This window comes from Cynoglossus semilaevis, chromosome 1, assembly GCF_000523025.1.
Source record: "Cynoglossus semilaevis isolate Cse_v1.0 chromosome 1, Cse_v1.0, whole genome shotgun sequence".
NCBI lineage: Eukaryota > Metazoa > Chordata > Actinopteri > Pleuronectiformes > Cynoglossidae > Cynoglossus > Cynoglossus semilaevis.
This window is the reverse complement of record NC_024307.1, coordinates 32,342,062-32,357,416: the sequence shown is the minus strand read 5'-3', so window position 1 is coordinate 32,357,416 and position 15,355 is coordinate 32,342,062. Positions and strand designations below refer to the sequence as shown.

General features: G+C 38.0%; 1 protein-coding gene across 1 annotated transcript; it reads right to left on the bottom strand.

Moving 5' to 3' along the window:
- Positions 1-4,756: 4,756 nt before the first annotated feature.
- On the bottom strand, positions 4,757-8,075 carry tmem256 (transmembrane protein 256). The gene is made up of 4 exons (XM_008327723.3): positions 7,923-8,075; positions 7,403-7,440; positions 6,864-6,944; positions 4,757-5,532 (listed from the first exon to the last, which is right to left on the bottom strand). The coding sequence occupies exons 1-4, from the start codon at positions 8,002-8,004 to the stop codon at positions 5,389-5,391; spliced, it is 345 nt and encodes a 114-aa protein (XP_008325945.1). The 5' UTR covers positions 8,005-8,075; the 3' UTR covers positions 4,757-5,388.
- Between the last annotated feature and the right edge of the window lie 7,280 nt (positions 8,076-15,355).

The window sequence follows — 15,355 nt, the reverse complement described above, 5'->3', positions numbered from 1 at the left end:
CTAATCAATAATATTTTATTGGTTATAATATTTTGCATTGTACAGTTAAATATGCAGTCAAAAACAGAATACATTTATTTTCTAAAAAAAAAGTGAAAATGAAAAAAATATGAAATTGGTATGATTAAATTGCTTAACTTTTCTAAAAAAAAGTGAAAATGAAAAAAATGAAATTGGTATGATTAAATTGCTTAATTTGGGCATTAAGCATCTTTGTATCATCTACAATGGGGGTTTTAAAAATAAAGATTGAAAAAACTAATTTTTGTTTGTTTTTAACTGAATGAAACAGCAGACATTGAGGAACAATTAAAGCTGACAATTGAACCAAAATGTGTAAAACTACACTGCCCATTTGATATTGAACAGAAAAATCCGGAAAATGAAATACCTGAAAAGGACTGACTGCTTGTTACATAAAAGCTGATGTTGATGCTACACCACTTGAAATAGTTGTTGCCTTTCACAGTATGATTTTTTTCACAACATTTTCTGTTCAACACATCAAGATACACTTCACTGCTTGCTGTACATTTGAAGTTATTCCTTTTCTGTGTCACTTCTTGACTGTGTTGAGCTGTCACGCTCAATTTGTCAGTTACAGTATGTCAATGCATCATCGTCCTACACACTGTGTGCTCACCGACTGGGAGAAGAGCTGTCCATCTTCTTTCCATACAGTGTCTGATGCATAAGCCTACTCTGTGCTATAAGTAGGACATCTATCAAGATAATGCTGCACCAAACAGCCCTAATGAGCAAGCTGAGGCAGTGACACTGTCTGTCTGCCAAATGAGACATAACAGACAACGCTCGCCTCTTGCAGATAAAGTGAGGCAAATGTTCAAAAAAGGAGTACAGTGCATTGCTTTTAACTAATCTTCCCTTTTCTATGTTCCTGTTTAACCCTGGCAGGAAACAAATGGAAGGCGATTACACACTCCCTGTGCATTCTTCCATTTTTCTCCCACTCTCACAACCGGTATGTGCATAAATGTAGACCTTAGGGAGATCAGGCTGAAATGGCTTCTGTGTGGTTTAAATGTTTTAGGCCAATTACTGCCCTTCCTGCTTGGAAAATCCTAATTCAATCTGTTCCAAATCAGTGCCTTCCAACCAAAGTTAGCCTGAAAAGAATAATAAAAAAGAATGGAACATATAGAGGAAACTGCAGTAATAGATGTAACAGAATGGAAAATATATGAAAGGAAATAGGTATATGAAAAAAATTCATTAAAATGTGCACCGCATGCATAACTTTAGGTTCACAGGCCTGGAACAATAAAAGCAGTTCATCAGAACTGGAAGCATATCTCTACCAACCTTTATTTCCCTCAGGCTGAGGCTCACCTCGCTGTCAGTGTTATAGTATACTGAATGTCTATACTCTTTTATACAGTTGTGGTAGGAAAAACACTGTAAATAAAAGCCTTAAATAACAATACAAAACTAACTTTGAAAAAGACATTGTGGACTTCACTTCGTGTGTCTCTTCTCCTCCTCCTTGTTGTTAAATGTTTGTGTGTCTCTTCTCCTTCTCCTCCTCCTTGTTGTTAAATGTTTTAAAAAAGTGAAGTTCTCCTCCCCCCTCTTCTTCATCTCCTCCTCCTTCATCTTCCTATAGTCCTTTAACTTCTGCTTGCCTTAATTTCCTAAAGGGAACTCCAAGGGATTAATAAAAATCTGTCTATGTATCTATCTACCCATCCATCCAGCCATCTTCTTTTTGTAGTAGTTCTTGTTCCCCTTCTTCTTCTTATGGTTATGCAAAGATGCAAAGTAATGAATATGAATTAATAACAACAGTTTTAATTAAATATACTTTACATACTTATGTAAAGTTGTGTTTTGTTTTTGTTTTTTTTGCTGACTCAAAAATCTCATTTTCGGTATGTTTAATTTTAATTCCCATAATTGCACTTGTCCTGACCTGCCCAGCGTGAATATGCTGGATGCATCTGTTCTCAAAGTCAATAATTAGCTAATGATGAGTGAACACTAAAACCGTCACCATGTTATGAGGTTATTAATTACCACCCGATTTTATCCTTCACTGTAAAGTTTCACTGCGTCATTACAGACAGATTGTCTCATGTCACTAAGGGCACACATTATAACCTTGGCCCTCATAACCACCAACCGTACCATCCCCCAGCTGACTAATAACAATTCTCGGGTATTACATTACTCAGTCTCTGAGAGCAGTTATGGTGATGGGCTAACAACGGCTGCTCCCTTTGGTGTCATCCCCTTGGCTTGTCTGATGGACGGTCGTCAGCGCCTTGCAGCAGATTAAAGTGACGTGTACTGGTTTAAAGCCTTCAAAGCGGAGGTTGCAGTGATGGTTCCTAGGTATCCATAGAAGTCAGGCAATCATCTATCTGCCAGTGTCAGAGTGGTGGCCATTATTTAAGTGGCTTGAAAAGGTCAGAAAGAAGGCCGGGATCTACAGTGGTAGCATTTGGGACAGCCATTACAGCCATTCCACCTGAGTGTGCATGCGGTCACTGACTGATTGATGTCACAGAGAGAATTCGAAAATGCTGCCGAGTGTAGCATATGCTTTAATGTATTGCCTGTATGTGTGCGTGTGTAGATATTTGTGCAACCTCTGGTCCGTGTGTGTGTCCGAGCGTGAGGAAGTTTTGATCCATCATGCGAGGTGGACCAGATAGAGTGTTTCATTCCAGGGCTTGGAGGAAGGGATTTGGAGAAGTCTGTACATCCATGGTCAGCTCATCCCATTCTCATAAGCCTTCTAGTATAACATTCATTTATAACAGATGAATGTCACACAGATCTGTCATTTCTGACCAAAGCAGTCGCAAAACAACAACAACAAAAAATAACACACCTTTGATCCTCCATCCTCCACACTCATAAAGAAATATAAAAATGCGTATGTGCGGTGAGAGGAGAGAAAAAGGGCAAGTAAGGGAAAAGGAATATTTTAAAATAAATAATATATTCAAAAGTGGAGCAAAGCATAAGGAAGCTTGTAAAATGTAGAAAAGTCTCTGGAGGAGTAATTAGCCATGTCTGGCATTAGTGAGTGCTTCTGTTTCCCCTCTAGCTCAAACCAGGACAGACTTAGGCAAAAGGAAGACACTGAGACATTTTCTGTCTGTCAGTCTGGACCACTCAAAGAAAACACTTTGACACAGTCAAAGTTGCCATGAGTTTGGGAATTGTCCAGTGAATTGTTTATTATTGTCACAAATAGAATATAAAAATAGAAAGGCATTTTTTTTTCACAAATTCCAGATTCTCGAGATTCATTGTCATATACCCTGTAACATTAATGAACTCATAAATGCAAAAATACATGTATGTATATGTATTTATATATGTATACATGTATGTATATACTGTATTTACATACAGTATAAATACATCTATTTGCAGTTGTAGTAAAATGTCATTATTTAGATTTTTTATAACATTGCTTCTTCCACAGAAGCTCACACATTAAAAATAGTGTCAAGGGGAGAACATGACTTTACATTCTAGTGCTGAAAGCAAATGCATCCACTCATGACTGTCACTTATACTGCCAGATGTCCCCAAAATTAGCTTTTGCACTTAACAGTTTGTCGTCATCACACGGTGATGCCAAGCATTTATATATACATCAAAGAGGGCAGAATGTCCTGAAACTCTCAGTCGAGTGTCTTTGTGAACCTGGGTGGTGAGATTTCTGTGCGGTGATTGTTTCTTTTTCTGAGTATATAGCACACCATGTCCAATTAGCTAATCATTCCTAATTAGGTTTTCTTTTTGGTTTTTGGTCTTGATCAAGCCCTCATCAGCAGCATCACTATTAAAAAACACTCTGCGCAGAAGCTTTGCTTATGTGCTGACCCAAGCAAGTTAACCTGGAGATTTATAAAGCTTTTGTGTAAAGGTCCCCATTTGTGAGCCATGCAGACAGGAAGGCAAATTAGTGTCTCAATAGATTTCCCTTTTCGTTTTGAATAAAGAGTGCTTGGAACGCAGCCCTGGCTTGAGTTGTGGGTACATTTTCTGAGTTCTTCCCCACACACAGGATCAGACGTTTGTGTCTTTGAAGACTTTCTGAGCCGTAGACAAACGATTTCCATCAGTTGGCACAGGTGGTGCATCCCGCAGGATTATCCACCCTTCAATGAAAAACCCACACTCAAAAGGGTTTTTGGTGTAGTGTTTTTATCTGACAGTGGCTTTGGGGAAAAACAACCACCAGGGGTGGATTGACCTAATTTATTGTTCTTTTATTTGCAATGGCAGGTCTCGCACCAGAGTGCAGTTGCTAATTAGTGGTGAATAGCAACACTTGTGGTTGTACACTGGTGGTGGCTGAACTTGAAGCCACTTGTCTGAGCAGCTACGGTTTGCCGTGCACAAACACTGTAGTTTGACTATGCCTGTGGTTCCCAAAATGGGGGGCATTTTCCACTAGGGGCACATGGCAGGTTTTTCACCATTTCTTTATTTGGGTCACTGCAGGTTCATTAAACTTATTTGTGATTGTATTACAGTGGGCAGGAGGTTGCAACGTTTCTAAATTATTGGGTTATGCTATCATGTGTTCAGCTCTATCTATTTAAACTAACATCAGCTTTAAGGTTTAACAAGGTCGGGTCATTTTGTCACACATTTTCTACACCGGAATTGTGACCTCCAAGAATATATTTTGTTATTCATTCTTACATTTAGCTTCTTTTTTATACTGCCCTCGCTTGTTTCTGGCAAGGAAACACAATGAGACAACTTCAACTGTAATTTTTAGAGGGTCGTTACCTCACTTGGTGCTCTCCCATAATTTTATTTCCATTGTTTCCCAATGCAAAAGCTTATTATAGAAATCTATACCACGCATCTTTGAACAGACTTAATGAGTCGGCACAACAGTGATTCTATTTTAACTGTGGAGAAAATAAATAGATGAAGCTGACTGCAGGCCGTACATGCTAATCACTAGAGACGTTAATTAAAAAGTGGGGAAAAATTAGTCAACGTATCTTTTGGTTATTATATTTATTTGAAATGAAATCCCATACGTTATTTGCTACGACAGCATTCGCTGCGCACAGTGCAATGTGAAACACGTGCAAAAAAGTTATTCAAATTGTACACTGTTTTGCTTTTCACAATTAAATCAATGAAAAAAAAGTCAAAGGGCGTTGGTTCAGACACCAAACACCACTGAGTTTAGGTGATAATTCCCATGGTCCTTATCATCTGTTGACATCCACAACTCAACACAGGGAGGGGTTACGTGGGTGGCATTATATCTCGGCACTTCACACATTTTTTTTTAAGCTACATCTTTCACGTTTCGTAGCTCCTCCAGTAGTTGTTTTGACATCCCACCATTGAGCTGTGAAGGAGATGTGAGCGTTTGCGGGCTCAGAGAATCATGGCCAGCCAACCAGCGATCATGGCCATGCCACCTATGGGAGCGGCCTTTCGTAGAGCAGGGTCCCCAGTCAGAGCTTGGTGATACAGGGAGCCACAGAACATCCCCATCCCTGCTATGAGGAGTGTGCCAGCCTGTATTGAAAAGAGAAAAGCGAGACATGACATTTACTAAACATATTTGGAGCAGGTGGTGCATTTGTACTCATTTTTAAACACGCCATTTAAAGAATTAAGTTTATTTTTGAAATAGCTTTGGGAATGAACTGCTATGGCCAACTATGAAGCCACATTACAATATGCCAATTTTCCATGTTTAACATCATAACAATGTGTTTTAGAGCAGCATAAGATGTTTTTTTTTACTAGAAATCTTAAATTGGGAAAGTATGCAGCGACCAAATCCGACAAAAACAAAACGTCAGGCACGCAGCTGCCAAACCACTCAATTAAAGTAAAAATATGTAAGCGTTTTGGGGCGAGAGACAAAAACAGACACCGTTAGCATCACAAAACAAGATGTTACATATAATTGTTAAATGTGAATTGTCTGTATTTTCAGCGTGATTTGGATCAAAAGAAAGCACAGGCCTTTGTCACCATCTGTGAAACAAATATCACACAAATAGGAAGACAATTTCATTCCTTGACAAAAAGCCCACTCAAAACTTCAGCAGCTCCATCTCATTAAATGGTTCCTTGAGCAGCAGATGGTGAGATAAAAACACAAGCACTTTCTAATATTAAACCAAAAATACAATTCAAATAAAGGAGGCAAAATGAGTCAAACAATTATTGAACATAACAGAAAATAGGAAATTATAGATTGACACAGTAGTAGTAAAAATAACCTCAAACAATACTGTTATATTGCTAAGCTCTGTGACAATTAGCAGTACAGGAGGTCCTGGACTTACATCAGAGTTCCATTCCTACGGTGTGATTGTTTTTCAGCTTAAGTTGGAACTTTATTTGCTTTGGAGCAAAACATGAAGTGCAAAAACAAAACACAGCGAATGTAACACAATCAAATATATGACGACGTATTTGTCCGCTCCACTCACCAACTAGTTTTAACGCTCCAAATGACAAAACAAGGCTTTCTTAATGAATATATGGGATATAGCAATGTAACCACGAAACACCATAGGTCGAGGACGTTGTAAACCGAGGAGCCCGTGTATTCCGTAATTAAAACAGTATGAACAGATGTGTAAAACAAGTGTAAAATAACGTAATGGAATGGAATGCTTTTTTAAAACCTGAAAAAGTAACAAGTGTAAAATAACATAATGAATGCTTTTTTAAAACCTGAAAAAGTAATTATAATAATGACTGAGAATAATTGTGATATTTTCTCATTTACATATTGATCCCCCCAACCCCTGCCCCCAATAGAGTGATAATGAAACAGGCAATCACAATATGTGTTTTAGTAACATTACCAATTATTATTCCATACTCACCACTGCAGGTTTGCCACAGTGGGCTGCACCTAGAAGTGCCAGGCTGTGGTAAAAATGGTACTTGTTGGCAGTTTCATAGAGCTGAAGAAGTAGATACAGACGGATTAGCAATTTCAGGTGCATTTAAATAATAATAATAAAAAAATCAGTTTTCATTTCAGTTCACAATTTCCAGAACTCTGGCAAGGTTTGAGTGTTTTTTTTCTCTCTAGTGTTTAAAGTGTATGAGATCTGCCAGTTACATTATGCCTTTTCACTCAGCAACACTTCTTTTGTCAAAAGAGATAGTTTTCAATCAAAATAAGACTTTTCTCAATTCTCCAAAAAGTAATATGAGGACTTTTTTCCAATTTTTAGTTTTCACATCTAAGTCAGACCTGCCTAAAATACTGTACATAACTCGATCTGGCTACAATGATAGGGATCATCAATAAGATTAACATAAAAATGTAATAAAACTGTATGGGCAACTAAAATGCAGCAATTGATGCCTTAGACACACGTTTGAAGTACATGTTGTGTTACTTATGTTTACCTACCACTCTCTGGTAATCATCGGGGTCACTGTTTTTGAATCCTAAAATGACAGAAATTCAGCAAAGTGCAGTTACCGTTGGGGTTTTATCATCTCATATAGTGTGATTGTGGGAATACAAAAATGTTGAGCAGAACAACGCTTAAATTGTAATCCGCTAAACATTAAACTTTTAACTGGATTTATTGCCTTATAGCCATTGCACCTATGTCAGTTACTGTATTTCTTTCACTGTAAAATTGTAGGAGATTAGTCATCTTGATTAGGAATTCGTTTGATTATCTTGCAGTATAATAGTATATTTTGTCAGCCGGATTGTTTAATTGTATACCCAGAATTAGTTGAACACGTTTAATGTAATTTGAGAATAATATGTAAGATTCTATAAAGTAACAACAGCAAAATTGGCACATTTTCGGATGGAGTCTGTACTTGAGAGCGCCGTCATGAATTCTTGTTAAACATTTTGCTAACACTCGTGCGCTCGAGCATCGAGGCGAGGCTAGAGTTTAACAGTTGCCTACCGTGAGCACCGTAAGCCCCAGCTGCCACCGCTGAAGCACCGGACAGCCCTGCTAATCTCCGGACGATGACAGAACCGCTCATGTTTGTTTCACCTTCGTCCGCTCATTGGGAGGAAGTCCCTAAAAGACTGTGGCTATGCTGCCTTCACATGCTTTGTAAAAACCTCCGTTTCCTGTGTTGTATTCACCAAAGTGAATAAGCATTATTGAAATGCCGTAGAACACTACACATTTTGTAATATATTACATTAAACAAATTTAAAAGAATCAGGGAATGTAAATGGGAAGGAATTACTACTTAAATACAGCACAAAACTAACCAACCCCCCTTATATAAATGTTTTAATTACGACACTACTGCGGGTTCGTGAAAGCAGCAGCGCCAGTACCCGAAGCGCTTACTATTTGAGCCAAAATGGCGACAGCCCTCACCAGTTTCAAAACTTGGGCAAAAGGTAACCTGGTCCCAATGAATACAATGTGGGACAAAGACTATGTTTAAGTGTGACAATGTAAAAAACGTTATAAGATGACAAAGTGGTAACATATTTTAATTTGACATTAGGGCATGGGTGGGCTTCAAATTTGACTGGTGGGCTGGTTCAGATATCAGATAGATAAACTCTATTAATCTTTTGGGAGTTGTTGATGATGTGATTATTGCACTATTGGTTGTATATAGAATGTAGTTTAAAAAAAGAAGCAGGAAATCACAAACTATTCTTGCCTACAACGTTCAAACCTCAACCAGTGCTTCTCAAAACGTGGGGCGGGCCCTACTAGTGGAGAATGGAGACATGATGGGTAGGACCCAAAAAAATGGGTAGGATAATTACAAATAAAGTTCGAGTGATGATGTAACAACTTCACTTTTATTTTCTAATTTTTAAAGGTTTTATTTGATGTTATTGATTTTGAGTCATTATAAAATGTGACATTACATTGTGTTAGTTCAATAAATTTGAAATGAAACAGCAAATATGTTTATATGCTATTTTTTCAGATTTGTAACTTTTATGTTAGCTATTCAACTACAAATTTGATCTTTAACTGTGCGGTAAAGAAATGTAATAATCTCTTTAGCAATGCATTTCATGGACCATAACCACTGTCTATTTTTACAATGTAGTGCGATTAGAAGTTACAAATTTAAAACCCCTTCTGTTTGCCTGTTAAAACAACAATCCAAAACATTGTTCTTGTTTTCGCTCTGTTTTGCTTACATTAATGCATTATGTATAAAGGGGCCGAGTTATGCTACTATGCCGTGTTTGCATGAATAATTAATATTCTTTAGTTTTGGTTTGTAAAGGTTGCCACATTATACTGAGTGATGGGCATGGTGGTGAAATTATCCAGTGCTGTTGTTTTGGAAACATGAGCTTGATTTCCTGATGGATTTTTGTGAGCTACATCTATTGTTTGATGTGGTTTCCAGCCAGCAAATCTATTGGTGATTAATTTTCTTACCCTTTGATTAAAACTGCTCTCATCTTAACAAAGAGCCCACCAAAAAGGGGTGCTGGATTGCTTCGTCATTGTCCACAATTTGCCCATACACTGTCTGTGTGTGTGTGTAGGAAGATGGCAGAGTGACTTTTTCCAATTATCATTTTGAAATTACACAGGGTCACACTACATTACTGCAGTATCGCCAATCCACAGTGTCTCACCCGAGCATTGTCCTTAACTGACTTTGACACTGCATGAAAGCAGTGCATGCAATTAACACCATTTAATGAAGATAAAGCTAATTAAAAACAAATGTGCTGAATGAGACGAGGCTTCATCATCAACTGTGAGCCTCTCTCCTGGTCCAGTGTTGCTGAGATCCAGTCAAATTTTATCTGCGTACACCTGTGACGTACACTGCCAGTTAGTGCTGCGATCCAGTCAAATTTCATCTGCGTACACCTGTGACGTACACTGCGCTGCTCCCTGCAGGTTTTTATTCTATACAATTTATACAATAAATATGAAAGCATGTGGCCTTACCAAACACGCACACACACACACATACTCTTGCAGGTCATTTTGAACCCGCCCCCTGGCAGATGGGACAGCAAGGACAACAGTAAAGTATGGCTTTACATCTTGTTTACACAGACAAGCTGCAAATTATATCTAAGTCCCAGCAGCTGTGTGCTGTGAGGTTCCTCCAGGAGCCAACATCCATCTCACTTCACTCGGCCCGCCTGCCTGTCCTCCCCTCTGCTCTCTGGTGACTTGCATTACTCGCCGCCAGACCTGAGTGTGTCTGAGCAATGGAGGTGAACATGTGTCACATCCCCTCAGATTGTTTGTCCTCACACATCCAGCTTGAAAGCATCAAAATTGGAACAAGCCTGTTACGCAAGGGTCTGTTGCGACTCTCTTTCGACTGGATGGTACAATAGCGATGCAAAAAGAAAAAAAAAACGTTTCACCCAAAATAATTCAAGAAACATTGTTTTCTTGTCATCATAAAACCTGTTAGGACAACTTACGATAATCTATATTTCTTATTTTAAGAAAGAGAACCAAAAAAAAAAACCAACATTGCCCTGGGTTGTTTTGAAAATCCACTTTGTTAGCCCTGCTAACCTGTATAGGCTTTTGTTTGCAAGGACATTTGGAATAAAAAGTCAAGAAAATTCAGAAGAGACCTTTACATCTCCTTTGAAATCAAAAGTTCTATTTGTTTATAACATAAAAACACTTTGGCAAGAACCAGACACTAAATGATGCTGTCTGGTAAGACAAAACTTTCAAAGTAATTCTGTCTTTTTTTTTTTAAATGTCAATTTACGGTTGGTTGGCAGAACTGGCAAATAATATATTTATATAAATATTATAATGGGTATCATTTGTCATCCACAAAACCTAATGGATTATTGTCAGGTTTTTTAATTAAAATTCTAAAATCAAATCCCATACAGCTGGAGAAGTGGTCGGAGAAGTTTCAACACATCTGCTCCAGCGTATCGTTTTAATACCCAGTCCTTCAGCTCCTCCATTTGCTTGTTTCATTTGAATCACAGATTAGACCACAGAGAGTCTTTCGGTCACCGTACATAAGTAGATCTACAACCACTAGGACTTAATGAGGATTTCGATGTGAGTGCCTTTTTTTTATGAATAAACTAGCAAACACTGTGTACTCTCTCTGTTTTACGAGGACCATAAACTGACGTTGTGCGCACACAGCATTTCTCTCATGTCCAATATCCTCTCATGAGTTATTCGACCTCGACGAGACTTCGTGCCGCTGTAGATGCTCTTGTTTTGTTTTACAGTGAAGTGCATGTCCTTATGATCACATACTGTCACTGATGGCTCCGTTCAGCTTACGTAGACCGGGTAAATGTGTGCCCGCACACCGAACCAGGAATGGTTCATTACTCGGATCATTCAAACCTCTGATCTTTCTATTAAACACACATTAAACACTGCAGAAGCCAAAAACCTTTGACACATGTGGTCTGCATCAAAGCTAATTAGAAGCTTTTAACCTGTTGTTCTGGAGCAATCATTTGCTTCCATCCAGCATGGTTCATTACCGGCCTGCATAACTGTGTGTGGGCACAGTGTGACCATTTATCTGAGTAGACTGCCACTAGATGCATTATATACAAAATACAGTGGAACCTTCGTATTCAAACCTAATTCATTCCTGAAGGACGTTCAAAAACTGAAACAATTTTTCCCATAGGACTCAATGTAAAATGGATGAATCTGTTCCTGGACCCTGGATGATTGCTTATTCAAACTTTTTCAACAGTATTTTTTTTTTTTACAAGTTCGTTCACAAAACCAATGGAAATAATTAGATCTAACAAAAAAGATAAACACAACTGAATAAAGAATAAAGCTATAAATAGGAAAGGCAATTTCATTCATCCTTACTGGAGCTGAGGAGTTGTGATTGCAAAATGTTCACTTTGTTTTGTCACTAATTATTGTCTCCTAAATATTGTCGCTGGCCAACTGTTTTTCGTTGATCCACATCAATAGCAACTTTTCCACTTCTTCTAATGTCTGAGATCTTTGCTTGGTGATCACAGTCACTCCTTTGACAACCTTAGCTTCTTTTATTGCTTCCTTGTTCTTAATGATGGCACAAATCAACGACCATGCTAGGCCATACTGTAAAGGCAGATCTGAAACACGAGCGTTGTTCTCATGCTTTCCTATAATCTCTCTTCACTTCTGTTGTTGTTCTCACTACTTTTCTTTCCCATTGTAATTTATGAAATAAAAGGACAGTGCAAGAAATACAGACAAAATCAGACAACAGTTATTAGCGTGTGTATCCCGATTGCAGACCGACACCAAACACTCTGTATTGTCTCTTGTTCAGGAACCAAGTTATGGTACAACAACCGGGGCAGTTTTTGGTTAAAAAATTTTGTTCATGAACTGAATTGTTGAAAAAGGGAGGCGTTGGACAACCGAGGTTCCACTGTAAGAAATTTGCACGTGGCCTTTAGACAAACAGGTCCCTCTTTGCACATGCATGAAAATTCTCCTAAAAGTATCTTCCATTTCAACTGCTGTGCAAGTTTCAGCTCCTCGTATATCAATTATAAATTATTATTCTTTTTCTTTCTGCTGTTCCTTTCAGGGGGCGCTACTGCAAATCATCTGCATCCATCTCACCCTATCTCCTGCCTCCTCCTCTCAATTCAATATGAAAATGTAGCATTTCCTGTAACCCACCAAAGATTTTTATGGTAAAAATATCTCCATGCCGCACCTTAGTCTGTTATTAAAAATTGTAAAGCTTTCGTACCTTTCTCAAATTGGCAAAACTTGCCTTCGCAAAAATTTTCAGAAAAAAAGTATTTTAAGTTATTTAGTATTGTACTTAAATCCTTGTGAAAAGGTAAGACTTTTAGATTTTTGACAACCAAAGTAATTTTATTGAAAATTGAATTGAAACTTCTATGTAAAAAGCAAATTTAGAGACTGATGCATATCACACAAAGATAAGTTTGATTTATATGCAGAAGTGGGAAAGTTGTTCATTTTCAATTACTCATGATTACTAGTGATTAATTACGATCACGGTTAATCACGATTAATAAATCCACAGGTCCCCTGTGAAAAACCAGATTAGAAATGTTCATCATCTGCCACCCCTTCTTTGACAGGATCAAACTTTTCTTTATTTTATTTATTATTTTAACATGGTTTTGTATACCAGCATGAAATGCTGCTAGGAATAAAGCCTTTCTGATGCAGAAAAAAGAAGACGCCTAGAACAGTGAGTAACCGAGGGGGAGATGAAAGAGATACAAGAGAGAGGAGTGACATTTTGTCTGGGAGTACATGACATTGCTGTGCTCGGGGAGAAAACAGCAGTCGTTGACTTTACTCTGGCTTGCTGTGTGGTGCTCGCACACACACACACAGATATATATCCACACAATGTAACAATCCTGGAATCTCATTTTAACACTGAAAATATTGTTCGCGGGGCTTTTTCACAGCACTTTTTCTTTCGTTGACAGCGTGGCAGGTTGTTTGTGGGAGTAAGCCAACTGTACAGTATGTGCAGCCTCGGACCCGAGAGTCGCAGCACATTCATTGTAGCTAACTGGTAACCAGTCACTGTCACGATGTTTGTGCCAGCATTTAAAAATGCACAGGAAAACAAACAGCGTCCAATCTCACATATGAATGCAAACACATTCACATAATGTTGCCTTAGCAGCAGGCACCCCCACATGCAGGGAGAATGATTAGCATACTCGTTAGCCTCATCTGCATTTCCCTTCAACGGAGATCAATCCAAATGGTCGGATTTAGCCCGTGGCTGCAATTAGGCCAAAAACATCCGTTCTGGTTAAAGTATATTTCAGCACAGCAAAGTCAGAGTTGTTGTCACGTGACCTGATCTTCTATGACCTGTGATTAATAGGAGCAAACAAATTTATTTATGTTAATGTCAATTACGTTTACGATAGAGCTAAAGTGTAATTAATTAACAATAAAACTTTAACGATGCAACCTGTGGTTTATTCCACAAACTGATGTCTTTGCTTGTTTTCTGATGGGACTCGTCTGCCTGTGCTACAGCTGCTGTTGCATCAGTAATCTGTGAACAACATGATTAAAAAAGTCAGATTTCCAAACATGGATTTTACTTCGCTGGTGGAATAGATGTTAAATTTGGTGTGGAGGCAGATAAATATGATTTGGGTTTTAAAACAAAAATGTAAAATGTGTTAGGAAGGCTTTGACACTGAGAAAAACCAATTAGCCCTGGTTGATATTTGTATTCTCTGGATGTTTTATTTCGCTCTTTCAGCCCACACACAGTCGTACGCTGTTAAAAATTCAAAATATCAAACGAGATCTGTATTCATTTTATCTATGTACTGATTAAAACCACACTCCACCACTGACCATCTAATACTTTTATCAGATTTTTTTTTCTAAAGGTGAAACATTTGCATTTGGAGGTTGAGCCTTGCAACTTGATGTGGCTGAAACACAATTTTCAATTCCTGCTTACGTGTGTGTCATCCCTTCTTGTCCTTGACTTTTTTTTTTCTCCCATTGGTTCAATTTGCCTCCAAGAGTCAGTGAGGCAGAGGGAGAGTCAGAAAGTGAGCGAAAGAAGGCAGCTAGCATCTTAATCAAAACTGTCTCACATCCAGTTACATCGTGGGCCGCTGCAGCTCGAGACATCTATCTCTTCACCCTGCTTGTTTTGCACATCTATTCATGCTTCTAATGATCCACCTTTTCTGAATCCCTGCTTTTCCTCTTCATCTGTGATGCACACACTGTTAATAAGAGTTGCATTCAAGGTAGAAAGTACAGGCAGAAATAGATCACAGAAGAGAAAATGGATTTGGCGCCCTCCATTTCAGAGTATGTTACCAGGCTGAAGATTTGGACTAATATAAATGGTGCAAAAGTCTGTCATTCTCAACTGAATTATAACATCAGTAGCCATTGTTTAGACAATCATGTGGACTCATTTGAGTTCATTTGTATTTTTTCATTTGTATTTTTTTATAGAACATGAGTTTTGTTTGGTAAATGAAATGAAATGAGAAGCTGAATATGATTGTATTGACAATATATTTATTGTCATTGTAACACAGGGGTACAGTTACTATATGTGTTTAATCCTGTCTGGTTTATTTTGACCCAATCTCCCAATGTTTTGGCATTGTTGGACCATGTCATGCTGTTTGTGAACGTCAAAGATATTAGCACAAGACCAGGATATATATACTGTATATAGAGGCCTATATCTATATCTATAGATATATAGATATATATAGATATATATAGATATATGATATATAGATATAAATATAGATAGATAGATAGAATAGTCTTTATTGTCATTGTAACACAGGGGTACAACGAAAGATAGGTAGATGGATGGATGGATGGATGGATAGATAGATAGATAGATGGATAGATAGATAGAT

Bases quoted from the DNA above. Each gene is read 5' to 3' on its own strand.
- tmem256 (XM_008327723.3), bottom strand. From the start codon at position 8,004: ATGAGCGGTTCTGTCATCGTCCGGAGATTAGCAGGGCTGTCCGGTGCT. The intron at 6,945-7,402 runs GTAGGTAAACAT...CTACTTCTTCAG, and splicing joins CCGATGATTACCAGAGAGTG to CTCTATGAAACTGCCAACAA. The intron at 5,533-6,863 runs GTGAGTATGGAA...TTTTCAATACAG, and splicing joins ACTGTGGCAAACCTGCAGTG to GCTGGCACACTCCTCATAGC.